This window comes from Phaseolus vulgaris, chromosome 4 (genome assembly GCF_000499845.2).
Source record: "Phaseolus vulgaris cultivar G19833 chromosome 4, P. vulgaris v2.0, whole genome shotgun sequence".
Taxonomy (NCBI): Eukaryota; Viridiplantae; Streptophyta; class Magnoliopsida; order Fabales; family Fabaceae; genus Phaseolus; species Phaseolus vulgaris.
In genome coordinates, this window is record NC_023756.2 from 19,853,315 (window position 1) to 19,872,997 (window position 19,683).

General features: G+C 33.6%; 1 protein-coding gene and 1 pseudogene across 4 annotated transcripts; one reads left to right on the top strand and one right to left on the bottom strand.

The window, feature by feature from the left end:
* The first annotated feature begins 2,068 nt into the window (after positions 1-2,068).
* LOC137837405 (putative pentatricopeptide repeat-containing protein At1g12700, mitochondrial) lies at positions 2,069-6,304 on the top strand. Of its 4 annotated transcripts, XR_011085452.1 has the most exons (3): positions 2,081-3,776; positions 4,517-4,557; positions 5,245-6,304. XR_011085452.1 is itself a non-coding variant. In XM_068646384.1 (2 exons), exon 1 carries the CDS (start codon positions 2,124-2,126, stop codon positions 3,765-3,767), a length of 1,644 nt encoding a protein of 547 aa, XP_068502485.1. In that variant the 5' UTR covers positions 2,069-2,123; the 3' UTR covers positions 3,768-3,776; positions 4,123-6,304. The 4 variants fall into 4 exon arrangements, 3 of the variants coding, with proteins under 3 accessions (XP_068502485.1, XP_068502486.1, XP_068502487.1); XM_068646384.1 differs by having other exon boundaries at positions 2,069-3,776; positions 4,123-6,304; XM_068646385.1 differs by having other exon boundaries at positions 2,071-3,776; positions 4,517-6,304.
* Positions 6,305-6,879: 575 nt separating this feature from the next.
* On the bottom strand, positions 6,880-8,974 carry LOC137837406 (UPF0481 protein At3g47200-like; annotated as a pseudogene).
* Between the last annotated feature and the right edge of the window lie 10,709 nt (positions 8,975-19,683).

Below are 19,683 nucleotides of genomic sequence, written 5' to 3' on the forward strand. Positions count from 1 at the left end.
GACGACGGGATTCCCAGAGTGGACATTCGTCGATGGCAGGTTCCTCTCAGTTAGAACATGCATGGCGTGGCAAAGAGGAAGGTGGCACCTGCGACAAGCGATATCACATAGATGGTGTACTTTGTTGCATCCGATACTCGCCTTGTCAGGTGGCGTTCCAGAGCGTGTTACGTGCTAGGTTGCACCTTGAATAGGAGACGTGGTCGCGTAACTGCATGCTACATAGAAATGGTCCTCAAGTTACCCCAACCCAGATGACGACACGTGTAGGGTTGGATGCTACCTGTTACCCCAACCCAGATGATGACACGTGTAGGGTTGGATACCACATAGAAATGACGCTCGAGTTATCCTAGCTCAGATGATGACACGTGTAGGGTTGGGTACTACCTGCTACCCCAGCCCAAATGATGACACGCGTAGGGTTGGATGCGAGCCACGCGTCCAAAGCATAATGGCCTGGAGAGAGAAAAAACCTAACTATAAAGGTAAACTTAACAGAATTTGCAGAAGTACGTTTTTCATTACGGCTCATTGCTAGGGTTGTGTGCACTTTAGTATGGTTCTACAGAGTATATTTTTCTCTGAGTTTTGGGTGTTCGTGTCACTGACTTGAGCGTCGGAGCGCCACCGGCCGCAGAGGCGCCACCGTGTGTTTTTCAGGTTCCCAGAGAGGCTTTTGTGGTGTGGACTTGAAGGGCACGTAGCGTGAAGCTGGTGAGGAAGATCGTGACGAGGCAACGCTCTTGCGTTAGGTCAACCGACAGGAACAACAATCTTTCTCCTTCTAAGACTAAATTGCCAACCAAAACATCAAATAAAAAATGTTTTTTAAATGTTTAGGTTTTGGTCATATCGTTGCAAATTGTCCTAGCAAAAGAACCATGATGGTAAAAGGGGGATAGTAGTCAGTGAGCATAGTGATCAATCTTTTAGGTCTACCTCCCCTACTCCTTCAAAACCCCCTAGTGAAAATGAATGTGAGATACCTTGTGAATGTGAGTTATTAGTGGTAAGGCGGATGTTGGGTACTATTAAAAAACATTTTGATGAAATCCAAAGAAAAATTATTTTCTACACCCGCTGCCTTATCAACAAGTTATGTTCCATGATCATAGATAGGGTAGTTGTGCTAATGTGGTTTAATACATATTTCAATAGATGAATTAGGAATTTACGTTTCAATTTGAGAAATTTAAGGAAGAGATTTTTAAACCTAAGAACACGACAATAGTTTGTGGATTTCAGTTTTATTTTAGAATTCTTAAGGTTTCGATTTGAATTTTCGTCACAGTTTCAATTTTGATTTCACAACTCTAAATTCTAGATTTGGATTCTCAATTTCTCAAAAAAGACTTAAGGTTTTGAATGTTTCAGACTACAAAACAAAGACAAAGGGACATGTTCTTTTCATTTGTTATTTTAAAAAGATATGAATCATGTTTCACAATCTCAAACATACTTTTTATTTTATTTTAATTTTAAAAAAAATTACCTACTATTAAATCTTTTTCACCCATGGGTAAAACTTTTCTGTGTTTCGCTTATGCACTTTTTTTCCCTTTTGTAAATGATAATATTCCCACCATATAGGTAGTAAGTAAAATAAATTTACATAAAAAAATGTCAATGAATAATTATCTGTGTGTAAAATAATTAATGAGTAATTATCCATGGGTAAAATAATTTTTTCTTGGATTGAGAGTGTCTGCAGTATCCACTTAAGAGGCTTAAAACTTCACATGCATGTTATGTCTATTTTTGTTGTTAATGAAAAGGATCAAATTAACCCTTTTTAACATCTTTTAAACCAAATTTGAGACTATATTAAAAATAAATAAAAAATTAAGGAAGATGGATATGATATGAAGATGTATATACAAAATAAATAAAAAAAGACTAATTAAAATAAATATTGAGAAAAAAATAGTATTAAAGTTGAAATAATGGTGAAAAATGTATATTATAAGAAGATTATAAATAAGTTTTATAATTATAATAATTACAAAACCAAAATATACCAGAAAACAATATTTATATGCGTTATTAATAAATAGACAATGCAACACACATCCGCAGATTTAGTTGGAGACTTTGTTACAGCCTCCAAAGTTTACATAACAATGTTGCTAAGGTTCAGGTTTTCTCTTTGTTGTTCTGTCTCCAATTCTCCTCCTTCTCTTCCAAACCCTACTTCTCTCTTTCACTCTCTCTCTCAGACCTCACTACTTGACGATGACACTGTTCAGCACGTTGTCTCCGAATTTAATCGTATGCTTCATATGCGCCGTGTTCCTCCCCTTATCGTATTTGGAAAGATTTTGGGATCCCTTGTGAGGATGAAGCACTATCCCACTGCTATTTCCCTTTTTAAGCAAATGGAACTCAAGGGAATTCACAGTGACCTTGTCAATCTCAACACCCTCATCAATTGTTTTTGCCACTTGTCTCAAATGACCTTCGCTTTCTCTGTTTTTTCCAAGATTCTCAAACTGGGTTATCACCCAGATGCCATAACCTTAACTACGCTCATCAGAGGTTTCTGTCTTAAGGGTGAGGTCCAGGAAGCACTCAACTTTCATGACAAGGTGTTAGCACAAGGATTTCGGCTAGACCTTGTGAGTTACGGTACTTTGATCAATGGATTGTGCAAAGTAGGAGAAATCAAAGCGGCCATCCAATTGCTCAGAATAATTGAAGGTCGATCAACTAAGCCTAGTGTGGTAATGTACACCACAATAATTAACTTTCTATTCAAAGATAAATTTGCAAATGAAGCTTTTGATTTGTATTCTGAAATGGTTGCCAATGGAATTTCTCCTAATCTTTTAACCTACACTACTCTAGTTTATGGCTTTTGTATTGCGGATCAGTTACAAAAAGCTATTCAGATACTGAATGAAATGGTATCAAATAACATTAGGCCAAATGTTTATACCTATACTATACTGATTGATGCATTATGTAAGGAAGGAAAGGTAAAAGAAGCCAAGAATGTGTTAGCTGTGATGGTGAAAGCTTATGTGAAACCTAATATTTTTACCCTTAACGCTTTAATGGATGGGTATTACTTAGTTAATAAAGTGAAGAATGCGAAACATGTATTCAATGCAATGACCCAAATGGGAGTAACTCCTGATGTTTGCAGCTACAATATCACAATAAATGGACTATGTAAGAACAAAAGGGTGGATGAGGCCATGAATCTCTTTCAGGAGATGCATGAGAGGAATATGATTCCTAATAAAGTAACTTACAGTTCTCTTATTGATGGTTTATGCAAATCTGGAAGAATCTCTTATGCTTGGGCTCTTATTGATGAGATGAATGATAGAAATCAAAAAGCAGATGTAATCACTTACAATTCCTTGATAGATTCTTTATGCAAAAACCATCATTTAGACAAGGCAATTGAATTATTGAGCAAAATGATAGAGAATGGAATTCGGCCCACTATGTACACTTCAACCATACTTATTGATGGAATGTGTAGAGGGGGAAGACTTAAGAATGCACAAGAGGTTTTTCAAAATCTTTTGATTAAAGGTCACAGCCTCAACATCTGCACTTATAATGTTATGATCAATGGTCTTTGTAAGGAGGGTTTGCTTGATGAGGCATTGAAGTTGTGGTCCAAAATGGAAGACAATGGTTGCGTCCCTGATGCCATAACTTTTGAAATAATCATCTGTGCTCTCTTTAAAAAGGATGAGAATGAAAAGGCTGAGAATTTTTTTCGTGAAATGATCTCTAGAGGCTTGTTGTAATGATAAAAGGTGACACCTCATTTGAATATCAAATTACGTTTATCTTTTTGCCATTCATGAATGGTTTGTAAATTTTGTATCGGTTGACAAGAGGAGTTCGTTTCGCTGTGACCTCTCTGTTTCTGATGTTTTCCGTGTTGCATATTGGATTTCAAGAGTTGATATTTTTTATTTTCTACTCTGCATTTTGATTGCTATCGAACTTCTGTGTTCTTTGAAATTGCATTTTTATTGTAGAATTTGTTTAAATGATTAGTAGAGGGGTTGAAATTAATGATTTCATTGTTTGTCAAGACTAAAACTGTGACCTCCCTACCTATGTCTAAAATTCTGATGCCTTTTTTTTCTTTATCAGTGTGATATTCCCCATTCATGGTCGTCACAGTCCATTCATGATTTTTCTTTAGGGCGTCCAGTGTTGCACTTCAGGGAAGCCCTATTTCTTTCATAATGGTAGAAATCACATTTACATACAGTAAGAAACTTTAAGTGTGCAAGGAAATAAGGTGGGGAGAGAAGGAAGAAAAACAGTGGACTTACTTGGGACAAGTCCAGTCCTCATGATAATAGATAATGCACAGCTGCTGATCATTTGATGGGAAAATTGTTGGACGAAAGTTTGAAGTTCATTTTACTTCTAGAGATTCTCTACCACGTTATTGATATTGATGTAACTCATAACAAGTTTTATATTATGTAAATAAGCTTCAATGCAATGAAATTCAAATTTTAGATATTTTTTTTACCAGGTTGTTGAAGACACTATGGTAGAAGATACAGAGTATATAAGCCATTTGATGGAAGAGGCCCAAGCACAAGCCCACATGCAAGCCCACCAAAGGGTAGATTTGGGCCAACCATAGAGTTATGGCCAAGAGGATCCAAGAAGACGTTCTTTTACATGTTCAAATGCCATAAACTCTAGTGTAGAGTAGACTTTAATTTCTTGTCAAAATTAGCATAGGAACTTTATTTGTAATTTTCTTAGAATTAATTTTGGCACCTAAAACACCAACCTAGGTAAACTTAGAGTTTCTAAAAAAACCTCTAAATTTACCAAGGCCGATCTAGAAAGCCCATGGAGGGGGTGAGCATAAAAACTAGACACACCCCTCCCCATGTGCTCATTTGTGCACCCATGTGCTTCACATTTACATTTCATTTGGCTAGCATTAGGGTTGCATTATGATCCTCCTTAGCCTATAAAAGGAGGAGCCTACACCTTGTATTTTCAAGTTTAATTGAGTAAGGTTATGCTGCCATTTTTGTGCACAAGCTTTACTTCTCCTAGAAATCTAGGCTCTAAACTTCAATCCTTTCACCTTCTCCCTTGAGCTGGCCGAACCACTCAAACACCATACTCATCATGCACCTACAAGGCCAACACAACTCCTAGGAGGGTCTTGATCATCTCACCCATTGCTTCCGCACCTTATTTTCTACTTTGATTCAAGAAGAACACATGAAAATGCCATCACCATTGGTCTCTCTGGTTTTGCTGCAGCCTCCTATCTTGTCCCTTGAATATTTTAGCCTGAACTTCTACAGATCTACACTGCCACACCATCCTTCCTTCGTGTGTGTATGATTACAAAAAGGTTTAGTTATTCTCGCTATTAAGAAGTTATGATATGCCTCAAACTGATAGTTTCATAAGAAAACTGCAATTAAATTAACATTTTATCATAACCAGCACTACATGGTGGCATTTTACAATACAGTTCTTTATGGGATTACAATCTTCATGAGAACATTCTGAACATAAATTGAATTTATTGGCAACTAAATCAGAATCAGAATGGTATTTTCATAGAATTTTGTTTTGGATTTGATATCAGAATCAGAATGATGTCCCTTTTTTCTTCCTTCCTTGCTACTTCTTTCCATTCTTACTTTTCAATTTCTGAAAGTTTTAGCTGATCCCATTGAAACTAAAAAACTCCCCTGATAGGGTCTGGGACTTTATTGAAGTGTGAGATTGTCTGCTATGTGACTGTCCCATATATATTCTAGTCATGTTTATATGCTTCCTGTATCTGTGGTTTACATCTATTACCATAGAACTTGTAGTAGGTTGAAAGACAAGATTACCTTAATTTGTAGTACTCATAATCTTTACATGTTATTTTTCTGTCTCTGCATAATCTTTTCTGATTTATCAAACAGGGAACAGCAGAAATAGAGATTTTTGATAAGCATGAAGAGGCAAGTAGGTATGACATCCTAGAAGTGATTGGATTTTTCTAACAAAAATCAAACTCCTTTGTTTGCTTCCACATCCTGAAATGGTTGAAATTAAGCATGTAATGTTTCCTCCCTCACGATGAGAGTTCAGGGATGTGTATGTTGTGTTTATGTTGATGGATCTGAGCTTCATGAAGTGACTAAGGCAAGCATTCTCAATTTTATTTTCTCTTAGAGTTTTTCATTGTGATTTGAAGTCAAAAAACTATTCTAGCTCATGCTGATTGCAGGCTATTTCGGACTTGCTCTAGTTTCATTTAATAAAACTCCATCAGCTATATTCTGGACAATAAGTATTCTAGGAAGTTGATGCACTTATTCTTTCTGTTCTGCTTTTGCATTTGGAGATTTTCAGCTGGAAAATTCAATCAAATTAATTATTTCCATCCCAGAATCATCCTTCTAACCAATTTGCGGACTGATTTTACCTACTTACTCTTATTCAGGACTATGTTGCAATCTCGTGGTATCAATTAGAGGTATTAAAGTTAGGGATGATAATAAAATTTGCTTAGCATATATTAGCTAGCAAAGTTATTGATAGAAAATAGATATGGATACCTACATATATTTATTATTTGTTGTTAGTTATTTTTATTTTAATATTTTATAAAAATCAAGTTACCGAATTGAAATTATTGATGAAAAATATTAATGATTGAAAAATTGTAAGACTCTGAGATTTATTTTAAGATAAATTTTAAAAGGATAAAGATTTGAAAGTTTATAAATAAAAGCAATTCCCATGCATACCATAGAGTAGATAATTTTAATCATAATATTAACAGTGTTAATTCTACTTTGTGTTGATGTGTCATATGAATTAATGTGACAAAGTTATTGGAGGGATTGAAAAGGACACACAAAATGCACAAATATACAATTTACTAATCTTTGGTGTAAGAAAGATACAATTTGCTAATAGAGGTCCTCGTAAGAAATATCAGAACAGTGTACTTAGGATTTAGTGTATTATAGTTTCTTGCCCTCAAAATACTGAGATGACTGAACAAATAGCTTGAATTAGAGTGAGCAAAAGCAGTAGAACTGCTGCAGTTGTAGATGCCTTTTTCCATGGAGTGTTGAAGTACTCATGATAAAAGATAGCCTTGTTCTTGTTGCCAGGATTTTCATGGAATTTAATCAAGTCATCGTAGAGTGAGCAATAATCTTCACTAATATATGACACTAACATTTGAGCAAAGATTGTTAAACATTTTAGCCACAGCACTGGCATCACCCATGCAATTGACTATAATTTTCTTATCAATTAGTATGTTCACATCTTTTTCTGTGTTGATAAGAAAATAAAGAAAGAATAAGTACTGAGTAATGTTGGGTGAAAGTATGTAGTGACATTGCTCCAATGCCACTATATTCCTGAACCATATCTCAGTTCTATCATCAATAGTTAAGCATGGCATTTCCATTACACCCCTAAGACGATGATACTTGAAGTCAAACAAGCATTTCCTAGAACTAGCCTTGAATACCAAACCCACTTCTGATAGTTGGCTTGCGCTCGGAAGATGTTTAACCATATATCCCACTTTCAGACTTTCATAACGAATTTTTGATGGTTTCATGAAAGTTCTTAGAAGATCAGTGAAGTGTTTTGGACTCTCAATTGTGTTTTCATCTATGTTCATGCAGTTGTATTTCCGAAAATATTGAAAGGTAATACTAAGACATGAGAGAGAATCAACATCTCTTACAGGGCCAATGAATTTATCCATGTTTTCATCATTCTTAAAGGGAAATTCAACTTTCATACCAGGCTTAGCAGAGTTGAATATGTCTTCAAGAACAAAGAAAGGAAGCTGGTTTTCAAGTAGGGTGAGATCATGAACAACATCATTTACCAACCATGATTTTGACAAAGGGTCTGTTTCAATCAAAGCCAAGCCTGTATAGAATCTAAGAAAATGCTCAATTATAAAACAAGCATCAACCAGAATCATAGTTAAGAAATCATTGCTGTTGCAATTAATAGGCTCTGCATAACACCTTCGAATTCGCTTTTCCTTCTCAATCAGTCCTTGAAACAAATCCTTCATATTTAACTGCTTGTTTCGATCTAGAAATCTCTGGAGATATTTCAGTTTGAGTTCTTCCATTTTGTTAAAATTCTTGTTCTCTCCATCAGACTTACAATGTTTGTGAAACGGGCCAATGGAAACAACTTGAGGAGCATAGGCTTTGGGATTACCTTGGCGAATTTTTTGTGGTACTCTATAAATGCATTGCTCGTTAACTTCAGACACTTCTACAACCACTTTCTGAAGCTTCCTGGTCAATTCTGTCTCTAAATACTGGGCTTGATTTTGTGATGTACTATTTGATGCTCCCTCCATTTCCTTACTATTTCCTAACATCACATGGTGACAGTTACAGATAAACAGCACGAACTTAAAGTTGGATCAAGTATCATTTATTCCAATAAAAAGGTTTAGCACAAATTTGAAACTAGGAAGTATATGGGGCACTTCTCATTCCTGTAATCTGGACTTAGACCTAATTCTTTGTAACAAAATTAACATGTTAGGTTATGCATGTTATGATTTAAAAATGATAAGACATGTTATGATTACAGAAAAGCATACAAAACTAATGTAATATTAAACTCCAGACAAAAACACCAAACTAATTCCATTTCAAGAGACTGTTAAATATTATTTGTAGTATGCATTAGAAAATAACAGAGAAAGTGGAAAGGAACCTGCAGATGGTGAAGTTGTTAAGGAATGATCTTCAGAAATTCACTTTAACTTCTGCACAACTTGATCTACTCTAGAGATTTTGAAATTATATACCACTGTTTCTGGTTGTTCTCATTCAAGCTAAAACAAGACATTTTAAATTGAATAAGTCGTTTACACTAAAGTCAACAGCCTCTGGGACCAGTTTTCCAAAGCTGGCTTATGAAATTTGATCTGTTCCAACTGAGACAGTTGACTATAATAATTGGTAGCCGTGTGGGCTAAGGAAGAAATCCTTTAACCACCATAAATCCAATTCAACATATTTTCACATAATCAATACAAATTGACACTATTAACAGCCTGTAAAACATGCATAAGAACAATCTGATCATGTAGTAATAGGTTACATGTTACAATTTAGTTTATCATTGTAACTTAAATTTTAAAAGTATATGTTTATTTCTTTATTTTCTGAATTTAAATATTTTTTTATAAAAGTGTTCTATAGTATTGTTAGATTGGAACTAAAAAATCACAACTCATTGGAAATAAGCTTGTTCTTCCTGCACCACCATAATTTCATGATACACCCCCACAATGGTCCAAATGAACATTTTACCCTTCTTTAAATTAACTTCCGGATTACCTGTTCTGAAAATTCTCTAGAACACGATTTTTGGAATTTTTACAAGAGGATTTTCAAAACAATTTTTAGAACAAAATTTTTGGAATGGAATTTTCAAAACATGAAAAATAGATTCTGAAACCAGTTTTTCAAAACAAACTTTCTGTTTTTTTTTAATATATTTTCTCTTTCTTCTTCCTCGTAAAGTTCTCCCTCTTTTCTTCTTTTGCAGTAGACAATAATAGTGATATGGTGCAGTGATGGAAGCTATTTAGTCTTTTTCTATTAGTAGTGAGGGTGCAGTTATTGATGATGGGGTGCTGGAAACAAAAACCTTGAAAATTAGGATGAGACTACACCAAGGCTTTTGCTTCTTGTATTCCAGAATTACTATCTGCACTCCTATAGTTTTACCCTAGTGGAAATTTAAAAACAAATCTTATGGAACAAACTTTCCAGAATTGTATATCTTACACTATTCTAAAAACATCAAATCCAAAAAGGTGTTTTTGAATTATCAATCCAAAATATTGCATAAACATACACCTCTCGTTTTCAGAGTGTGAAATCAAAAAAATGTTACGGATTGAGTAATCAAGAAATTTTCTGGATTTGACAATGCAAAATTAAAAAAAAAAAAATCAAATTACCTCAACAGTAGTTAGTGGCTTGGCAAGGATGGTTGCAAGAGGAATGAGAGAAAAAGTAAAATGGAGATGAGGAAGAATTAGGGTCGAAGATTAAATTATAATTTAAGAGTATTTTAGTCTTTTTGTTATTAGTATGGATGCAAGTAGTAATTATGGGATTATAAAGAAAAAGTTTTACACGTTTTACACTTTGGTCTTTGTGATTGAATCAAAAGGATGACAATGTGGGGGTGAGTTGTGCGGGTTGAATCCCAGCCCGATAGAAAAAAATACGGGACAGACTAACTTTGTTAATTTTCTGGCTCATTTAGACTTGTTTGTTAAAACATTATTTTGTTACTGCTGTATTTTTGTTACTGCTGCTATTCTTAGTGCTTTTTTCTGTTTTCTGTGTTTGGGCCCTTTGTGGGTCTTTGGGTTTTTACTAGTGCCTATATCATTTTTTATTATTTGTAAGCACTTTCACTGTATATTCATCCTCTGATTAATGAAACCCTTTTTTACTCATCTTTTCTCTCTCTCAAAGTTTCTTCTTCTTCTTTCTTTGAACTCCTTTGTGCTCACGGTTCTTGTTTTGACACCCTTTCTTTTACTGCAATTGACCATTTTCATGATGGTATCAGAGCTCTTCTTTGAAGAGCTCTGTTGCGCTTCATCTATGATCTCTTATTGATTCTGTTTCGTCGTTCTTTCCTTTCAATCTTTTTCTTTTTCACTCTTCCGCTTCTCCTCTGTTTTTCTATTATTTCTCGTTTTCTTTTTCTATTTTTTTCTATTTTACTCCTTTTTTGGTTTCTTCTAGACAGATTTTCCTTTCGGCATGAAGAAGGAAGAGGAGGAATCAACCCCAAGTTATCTGTATCTCCATCCAAGGGAGAATCCAGTTACTCCTCTTGTCTCATTGGTGTTGGACTCTGGCAATTATTATTCATGGAGCCGGTCGATGCTCACGGCGTTGAGCGCTAAGAATAAACTCGAGTTCATAGATGGAACCGCTACACAACCAACAAAGACAGATTCCACCTTCTTAGCGTGGAATCGGTGCAATAACATGGTGGTCTCGTGGCTAGTCCACTTTGTCTTCGTCCCTATCTGTCAAAGCATCGTCTGTATGGACAAAGCTGTAGAAATTTGGAATGATCTCAAACAAGATATTCTTAAGGTGACCTCTCACACATCTCTAACTTCCAAATGGAGGCATCCTCGCTAAGCCAAGGTGAGCTCTCAATCACCGACTATTTTACAAAATTAAGGGTGATCTGGGATGAGTAAGAAAATTTTAGACCCGAATTTGTTTGCATCTGTAAAAATTGTACTTGCAATATCTCCTCTATTGTCTCTCAACGAAAAAGGGAAGACCAAGGTATGCAATTTTCCAGAGGTCTAAACGATCAATATAGCAATGTTAAATCCCATGTCCTTTTAATGGAACCTGTCCCGCCTATATAAAAAGTCTTTTCTTTAGTAGCCCAACAAGAATGACAATTGAGTAGCAATGCTTTGATAGCTAATATAAAGAATGTTCAACCGATGGTAAACAAGAGTAATGTGCAGTCTTCTATTGTTTATTCTTTTTGTGGCAAGAATGGTCATAATGATAGTGTGTGCTTTTAAAAAAACATGGTTTTCCCAATCAGGATCGAAATAGGGTCAGTCATAATAGTAATAGAAAGGTTTGCACACACTGCAATAGAACTGGCCACACTGTTGATACATGCTATAAGAAGCATGGTTACCCACCCGGTTACAAATTCCAAAATGGTAAGACTTATTCTGTCAACAACATTGTCGCTCAAGAGGAGTATGATTCTAACAACAATGAGAATGGCGATGCTCATTTTACTCATCAGCAATATCAAATCTTAACCAACCTTCTCAAACAAGCAAACACTTCTGCTGGACAAGTTCAAGTGAATCAAGTTGGATCTTTTGTTGCTGATACAAGCCAACAAGGTCGGGACTCTACCTCTGCAGGTAACACACATACCTTAAAAAATCCTTTACTAAATAAATATACTTGGATTTTATACTTTGGAGCAACAAATCATGTATGTTTTACTTTATCTGATTTTTCCACCTATCATCGTATCAATCCTATTCTCATAAAATTACCCAATGGCCACTATGTTACATCAAATTACTCTGGAACTGTTAATCTCAATTACAGAATTAGTCTTACAAATGTTTTATATGTTTCAGCTTTTTCTTTCAATCTTGTCTCTATATCCAAACTTACTTCTTTCCTTAAATGTGATTTAACTTTATGTTCTAACAAGTGTATCATACAGGATAGCAGAACCAGAGACAGGATTGGTTCAGTTGCTTTGATTGGTGGCTTATACTGTTTAGATAGATCCATTACACAACATGTTTCTCCTTTCTTGAATTGTGTAACTAAAACTGTTGGTCTTTGGCATAAAAAATTAGGTCATCCTTCTGATGAAAAACTAAAGATTTTACAAACCTATTATCTTGATATATCTGTTGAAAGGTCCTATTTTTGTGATGCTTGTCATCAAGCTAAACAAAAGAAACTTCCTTTTTCTCTTAACACTACTCATTCTGCTCACATATTTGATTTAATTCATATGGATATATGGGGTCCTTGTTCTATTATCTCTATGCACGGTCATAGATATTTTATCACTATAATTGATGATTTTTCCCACTTTACTTGGATTTTTTCTATGCAAAATAAGTCTGAAGTTAGAGCTAATGTTGTGAGTTTTATTTCTTACGTTGAAAACCACTTTCAAACAAAAATCAAATCTATTCGTACTGGTAATGGTGTTGAATTTGTGATGAAAGAATTTTTTGCTTCAAAAGGCATTTTACATCAAGCTTCATGCATAGAAACACCCGAGCAAAATGGTATTGTTGAACGAAAGCATCAACACATTTTAAACGTTACAAGATCTCTCCCTTTTTCAGTCTAAACTCCCTGCTAATTTTTGGAATTTTGTTGTCCAACATGTTGTTTTCTTAATTAATTGTATTCCTACTCCTTTGCTCAATAATGCAACACCATATGAAAAATTGCATAGAAATTTGTGTAACATTTCTGACTTGCGTATCTTTGGCTATTTGTGTTATTCTTCTACTCTTGTTGCTCATAAAAAGAAGCTGGACAACCGTGCTATTCTTGGTTTTAAACCACACACCAAAGGTTTTATTTTTCTAAACTTAAAAATTCACAATTGAAATTTCCAGGAATGTTATTTTTTATGAAAACTGTTTTCCATATCTTTTGAAAAATGAAAAAGATCCCAGCAGCCTTTCCCTTCCCATACCACAACACTATGCTCAAACTTATGATGACATAAATATGCATAATGACTATGGTTCTCCTAATAATAATGATGATGATCTTTGTGTTGATAACAATGATGTTCCTGCTACTACCCTTAAGAGATCTGATTGTAACAGGAGGATGCCAATCTATTTGCAAGATTTCCAGAGTAGCAGCAATCGGGTTAGTACCAAGTATCCCATACAAACTTTCATTAATTTTAATTCCTTATCCTCTAATCTTAGACATACCATAATGTCTATTTCTTCTCATGATGAGCCTCAAAACTATGAGGTTGCCATTCAAAATCCTCTCTGGGTTCAAGCAATGTAGAATGAATTAGCAGCCCTTGCAGCCAATCAGACTTGGAGTATTACAGATCTTCCTCTTGGAAAATCTGCCATTGGTTGTAGATGGGTTTATAAGATCAAATATCACTCAAATGGTACCGTAGAACGATATAAAGCCAGGCCAGTAGCAAAAGGCTACAACCAAATGGAGGGCCTAGACTTCTTGGATACGTTTGCACCAATAGCAAAGTTAACCACTTTAAGGATCGTCTTGGCTCTTGCTGTAGCAAAATATTGGGATCTTAAGCAATTGGATGTGAACAATGCCTTCCTTCATGGTGACTTAAATGAAGAAGTTTACATGAAGCTTCCCCCTGGTTTTCCAGCAGCAAATAGAAATAAAGTGTGCAAACTTCAAAGGTCTCTTTAAGGCCTCAAGCAACCCAGACGCGAATGGTATGCCAAACTTTCTAATTTTCTCAAATCACATAACTATAATATCTCTATTGCTGACCACTCCCTTTTCTTGAAACATGATGGAGAAAAAAGAACTGCACTCCTTGTCTATGTGGAAGACATAGTTTTAACTTGAACAACCTTGCTGAAATTAATCAAATCACAACCTTGCTTCATCAGCATTTCTGCATCAAGAATTTAGGGGATCTTACATACTTTTTTGGCCTAGAAATTGCAAGGAACAACACTAGTATCCACCTTAGCCAACGAAAATACACCTTAGATATCCTTACAGAAACTGGTATGCTTTCTTGTGCTCCCTCTCTCACACCCATGGCACATACTCTTCGTCTTACTGCTGATAAAGGAGAAAGGCTCAATGAAGAAGAAGCTACCTCCTATTGAAGACTGGTAGGACGCCTCATTTACCTTACCAATACACGCCCAGACATTGCCTATGTTGTCAACCACCTCAGTCATTTTGTATTTGCCCCTACCAACATTCATTCTCAGGCATAATTATGTTGGTGAAAACTTGTGAAATTCTAAATTTAAGTACATTGATGTGCTAAGAAAAAGTTAAAAAAAAGAAGTACATCAAAATTAAAAATAGAAAAAAATGACAAATCCAAAACGGATAGTGTAAAAAAATCTGACTCTGAAAAATTTGAATTGGCAGCGAATTTGAAAATATTGTTGCAATTATTTGGCGCAGTGTTTTTGTGAAATTTCAACGCCTACATTTAGCTTAAATATTGAAGTTTTTGTGATTCAAATTTCAAGTTCTAATTTGAAGTAATCTGTCCAACATAAATTCAGTATGTTAAGGAAAATTTTACACAAAAATTTTGTAGTGCAATTTTTGTTTTCTTCATCTATTCGAGTTTCATTCTCAAGGATTCAATTTGAGTGCTACCTTTTCTGGTGAACCTGAATTTTTTTCTTGTCAATTTATTTTGATTGCTCTTTCAAGTCATGTCAAAATCAACTCCATTTTCCGCAGTCCCTATATTTAAATTTGAGTTTTGTTACTTTTCAAATTGTTGACCTCTCTTGGTGGAAATGACCTACTTTGCATTGGTGAGTTGTGGAGCTGATTTTTTTTGGTGCAAGCCACATTGCTAAAGAGGTAAAACCGAGTACCTTAGGTTGAATATCCTAAAGAGGCAAAGCAAGGGACAACAACAACCTCACAAGAAAAATTATACACAAAATACAAAAGGAGCTACAAGTGGTAGAGTGAACAGAATAGACATTTAAATTTTAGTGCATAAAAATTATTGATCTAGTTGTTCATTGTATTTCTTTAAGTTGTAATTTTCAAAACTTTGATTACTTAGTGGATTAATTGTGTTTGTAGTTCAGTGAACGTGTCTTCAAGGTTCAAAGTGCTAAGAAGCCTCACCTAGGAAACCACCTAGTTTTAAAGCTTTCTAGATAGCAATTTTCAATTGTGTTTTTATTGCTTTACATATTTTCTTGCATAAATTTTTTGTTTTCATCTTTGATTGTGCTCTAAGTAAATTGGTTAGATAAATATTTTTGAAAGTGTTATGGGATAGTATTTGGCAAGGAAAGGCATGGTACTTAAGAGATCCTAGAGATCCACTTCCCTTTGGGAATTACTTTTAACACATAATTCTAACATGTCTAAGCATTCTTCCAATCATAGTGAAAATGGTGAGAACTCTACTAAATCTATTTTGAAACAATTGGCTAGAGATTTTCAATCACTCTCAGTAAGACAATTGTAACATGAGGCTCAAGAAAGAAAGAGATGCTCATCTTACAATTTTAGAAGAAGAATTGAAAATTGTTAGAGAAAAAGATGAATACAATAAAAAATTGAAAAAAAACACATGCATCACATGTATCTAGTTTTAGGTCTAGTGACTCCCATGCTGAAGAAGAGAGTCTTAGAATTAATGAATATTATCAACCCATACCTAGAAGAACTAGAAGAGAAAGCCAACCAAAAGAGACTAGGGTAGACCTACCTTATTTCTATGGGAAGGAAAATGTTGAAACTTATCTAGATTGGGAAAAAATGAAAGTAGAACAACCTTTTGCTTGCCTTCATGTTAGTGAGGAAAGGAAGGTACCCTTGACAACTTTAAGCTTTCAATCTAATGCAATGTATTGGTGGACAAGACTAGGTCCATTACTACCCCTTGCTGACCGCCTAGGCCTTGCGCACGAGGGGTTGTGTTAAGTATACAGAAAAGAGTTAACACACATATCTTGAGCCCAAACACATGGCCCATCAACTTGGCCCAAAAGTCGAGCTGACGTGTCTGTGGCAGATGCTGAGCTTCGACTAGTGAGCACTGAGCTCTAAGTACTTTGGTCCAGTAAACTATTAAAATAAATACAATAAACAATTAAAAATAAAAATGTTTATTATAATATTATAATTAAATAAATTTAAAATAAATAATATTTCAAAGATGAAATATTAAAATATAACAATACGTCGCCTATAGCCGACGCAACATATTCATTTATAAAATTATCGTCAATCAGGCTGACCCAAAATTAGTTTTTTTTGGAAATCTCTTCGGACTTCTGTTATGCGTCAAACAGTCCATAAAAACGTCACTTTTTTGTGGATTTGGTCGATGGTAAACATGTCCACACTATATTGACGCAAATATGTAACCGTTAATTGTGCGTTTTCTTATAGTATAAAAATTGTTTATTATGAATTAATTTGTTGGATTTGTTATTAAAAAAAAACTTAGACTTTTTATTCAATGAATAATTAAATTGACATCACTTCATCTAAGATCAAACTATTCATTTGCACAATAAACTTTTATAAAAGGTAATAATATTGTGAAGTGGGGTCTATAAATTAACTTGGGCGACTGAGTCTCTTACGTGAATGAGTTAATTAAGGGGAAATAAAGATGCCAAAGCCACAGAGGGGAAGGGGAAGGGTGTTCTTTCCGCGTATTATTCAAAGTTCAAAGTTTTTACGTCTTAGTTGGTTTCATCAGAAATTAATCATATAAAATTCTTCAAAGTTTGTAAATTAAACATGAAAAATAAGAGGAATTCCTTGGTATATTACCATCAATTACTTGGAGAGTTCATGCATTCTTCAAAGTTTGCAAATTAAACATGAAAAATAAGAGGAATTCTTTGGTATATTACCATCAATTACTTGGAGAGTTCATGCATTCATGGCTATAAATACATAGCACCCACATTCCCATGTTTCATACACAAATTAAAATTAAAACCAAAACCAAAACCAAGTTGAAGGTGTGTTTGGCAGAATGAGTTCACAGAAGATAAGCATTCAGAATGTTCTTGCTCCTACAACAAGGCCACCTCCTAAATCCAAACCTCCAACCACTGGGACTAAGTTGCCCACTGTCCAACAGGTTTTCGCTACCAAACCAAAATGATTTCATACCATTTTCTTACATTACATTCTATCATCAAGGTTCTATTAGAAGCTATTTTGAAGGTCCAAGGAATCAATTTGTTTCTTGTTCTTCACAATAACTATCGCATATATATTTTTTATTCAGTTTATTTTTATATTCAATTGTTTGATTGTTCAATATTTCATCATAATTTACCAATATTTATGTCTAGAAATATAGGATATCATCTAGCATATCATATAGGATATGCTGTTTATGTAGTTAGTTTCCATCTCTATTAAATCAACAAATCAATAAAACATAAATTATTCTCTCCGATTATTTTTAAATCTTTTATTTTTAATTTATTGAATTTTATTTCAAGAACAAATTGGTATCAAAAGCGGTTATCTTTGAGGATAAGTGAGTTAAAAGAAACACCAATGGAGGGAGACACATACAATAAGTTATGGGTTGCAATGGATGATCAACCATCTTGAAGCATTGGATCATTGGGAGGCACTAGAAAAAAAATTATTATGTTTCTGAGTTGCCTGAAAATCCAACTATAGCTCAAATGAAGTATCATAAAGAGGGGAAGAAAAAAAAGACAAAGACAAAATATTGTATTTTTTCTTCTATGTCAAAAGCTATTTTTACATGAATTATAAATTTCAAATTTTTCTAAAGAGATTTGAGATTATCTTTAAATATCTTTAAAAGTTTCTTGTGTTATCCAAGTGATAAATATTGCATTATACGTTTATAATAATTGTAGTTTTATTGAATTAATATATTTACAATGTCATTACAAATTTTAATATATATTTCTATTCATACATATGTTCAAAAAGTGAAAACATTAATTTAAAGTATAATAATTTTATAATTTTTTAGCAATAAATTCTTCCTTGAATAAAAAACCAAAATAAAAATTAAAATTCATGGATCTATTTGAGATTACCTACAATTTATAAGAACTAATCTTTTTATTAATGAATTTTTTTATTAAATTATAACAACAACAATTTATAAAAACTAATTTAAAGAATAAATTATAAATATCAAAGGGTAAATTATTATATAGTAACAATTAATTCTAAAAATAGAAGTTATTTAATTATTTTAAAAAATAATAATTCAATTATTTATTTTATAGAATAAATAAATTATTTTTCTATGTATACTGTTTTCTTTAGAAAAAAAAATCCTACTCATTATAATAACTATTGAAATAAAAATATATTATTAAAAAATTCAGCGTTATGCGACTATTTCTATAAAGAATGCAATGAAGGAATATGAAGAATGTTGGTTACTATACTAGAAAAAATATGAGAAAAAAAATCTTAAATTTTGGGTGAAAGATTTTTGTCAACTATCAACTTGGGAGAATTGGTAAATGTTTTATCAGCTAGAGAGCAAAGAAGAATGATGAGACAAAACTATACAAGATATAAAAGCACAAGTTTCTAAAGATGGAAAAACACAACAAAAACGATAAATAAAAGAAAAACATGAAAAAGGTTTCAAAAATCAATAATGTGAGAACTTAGATATTATTATGAAAATAAATGGGTGAATTCAAATTCATTTAATACTTTATCTATCAAACATAACTGCATTACACTAGTGCAGAAAAGACATATTACACCAGTTATATGAGGTAAATTATATCGGTTCTCTTATTGATAGATGTGGACGATGTAAAATGTCAATTACATAACATGAGTAGCTAAATCGGTGTTATATGTAGGCACATATTACATTGGTTACTAGATCCAACCGGTTTTATATGTAGGCATATATTACACTGGTTACTAGATCCAACATGTGTATATGAGGGCTTAATACGTGAAATGTGTGGGACACATATTGCACCGGCTGGGACGAGCAATTGGTGTAATATGTGCCTCTGCAACATGTGTTTTGAAAGTACGGAGCCCACATATTACACCGGTTATGGTAACAATCAGTATAATATATGCCTTTGGAGCACATTTTTTGAAAATAGTGAGCCCACATAATACACTTGTCAAGGTAACAACCAATGTAATATATTCCATATTACACCGATTAATGTCTAAATTGTTGTAAAACGTGTCAGTTTTTTTTATAAATTTAATAAGATTTGCTTTTTTCCAAATTTATAAACCTGTAAATTCAATAAAACCAGAATACCAGTCAAATTGATTTGTATATATAGAGAAATATAAAGACACATGCAATTGAAACTAATCAAAATTTTATAATTACATTTAATAAAAATGAACACATGTTAGAAAG

Coding starts and splice junctions, on each gene's coding strand:
- LOC137837405 (XM_068646384.1), top strand. CDS start 2,124: ATGTTGCTAAGGTTCAGGTTTTCTCTTTGTTGTTCTGTCTCCAATTCT.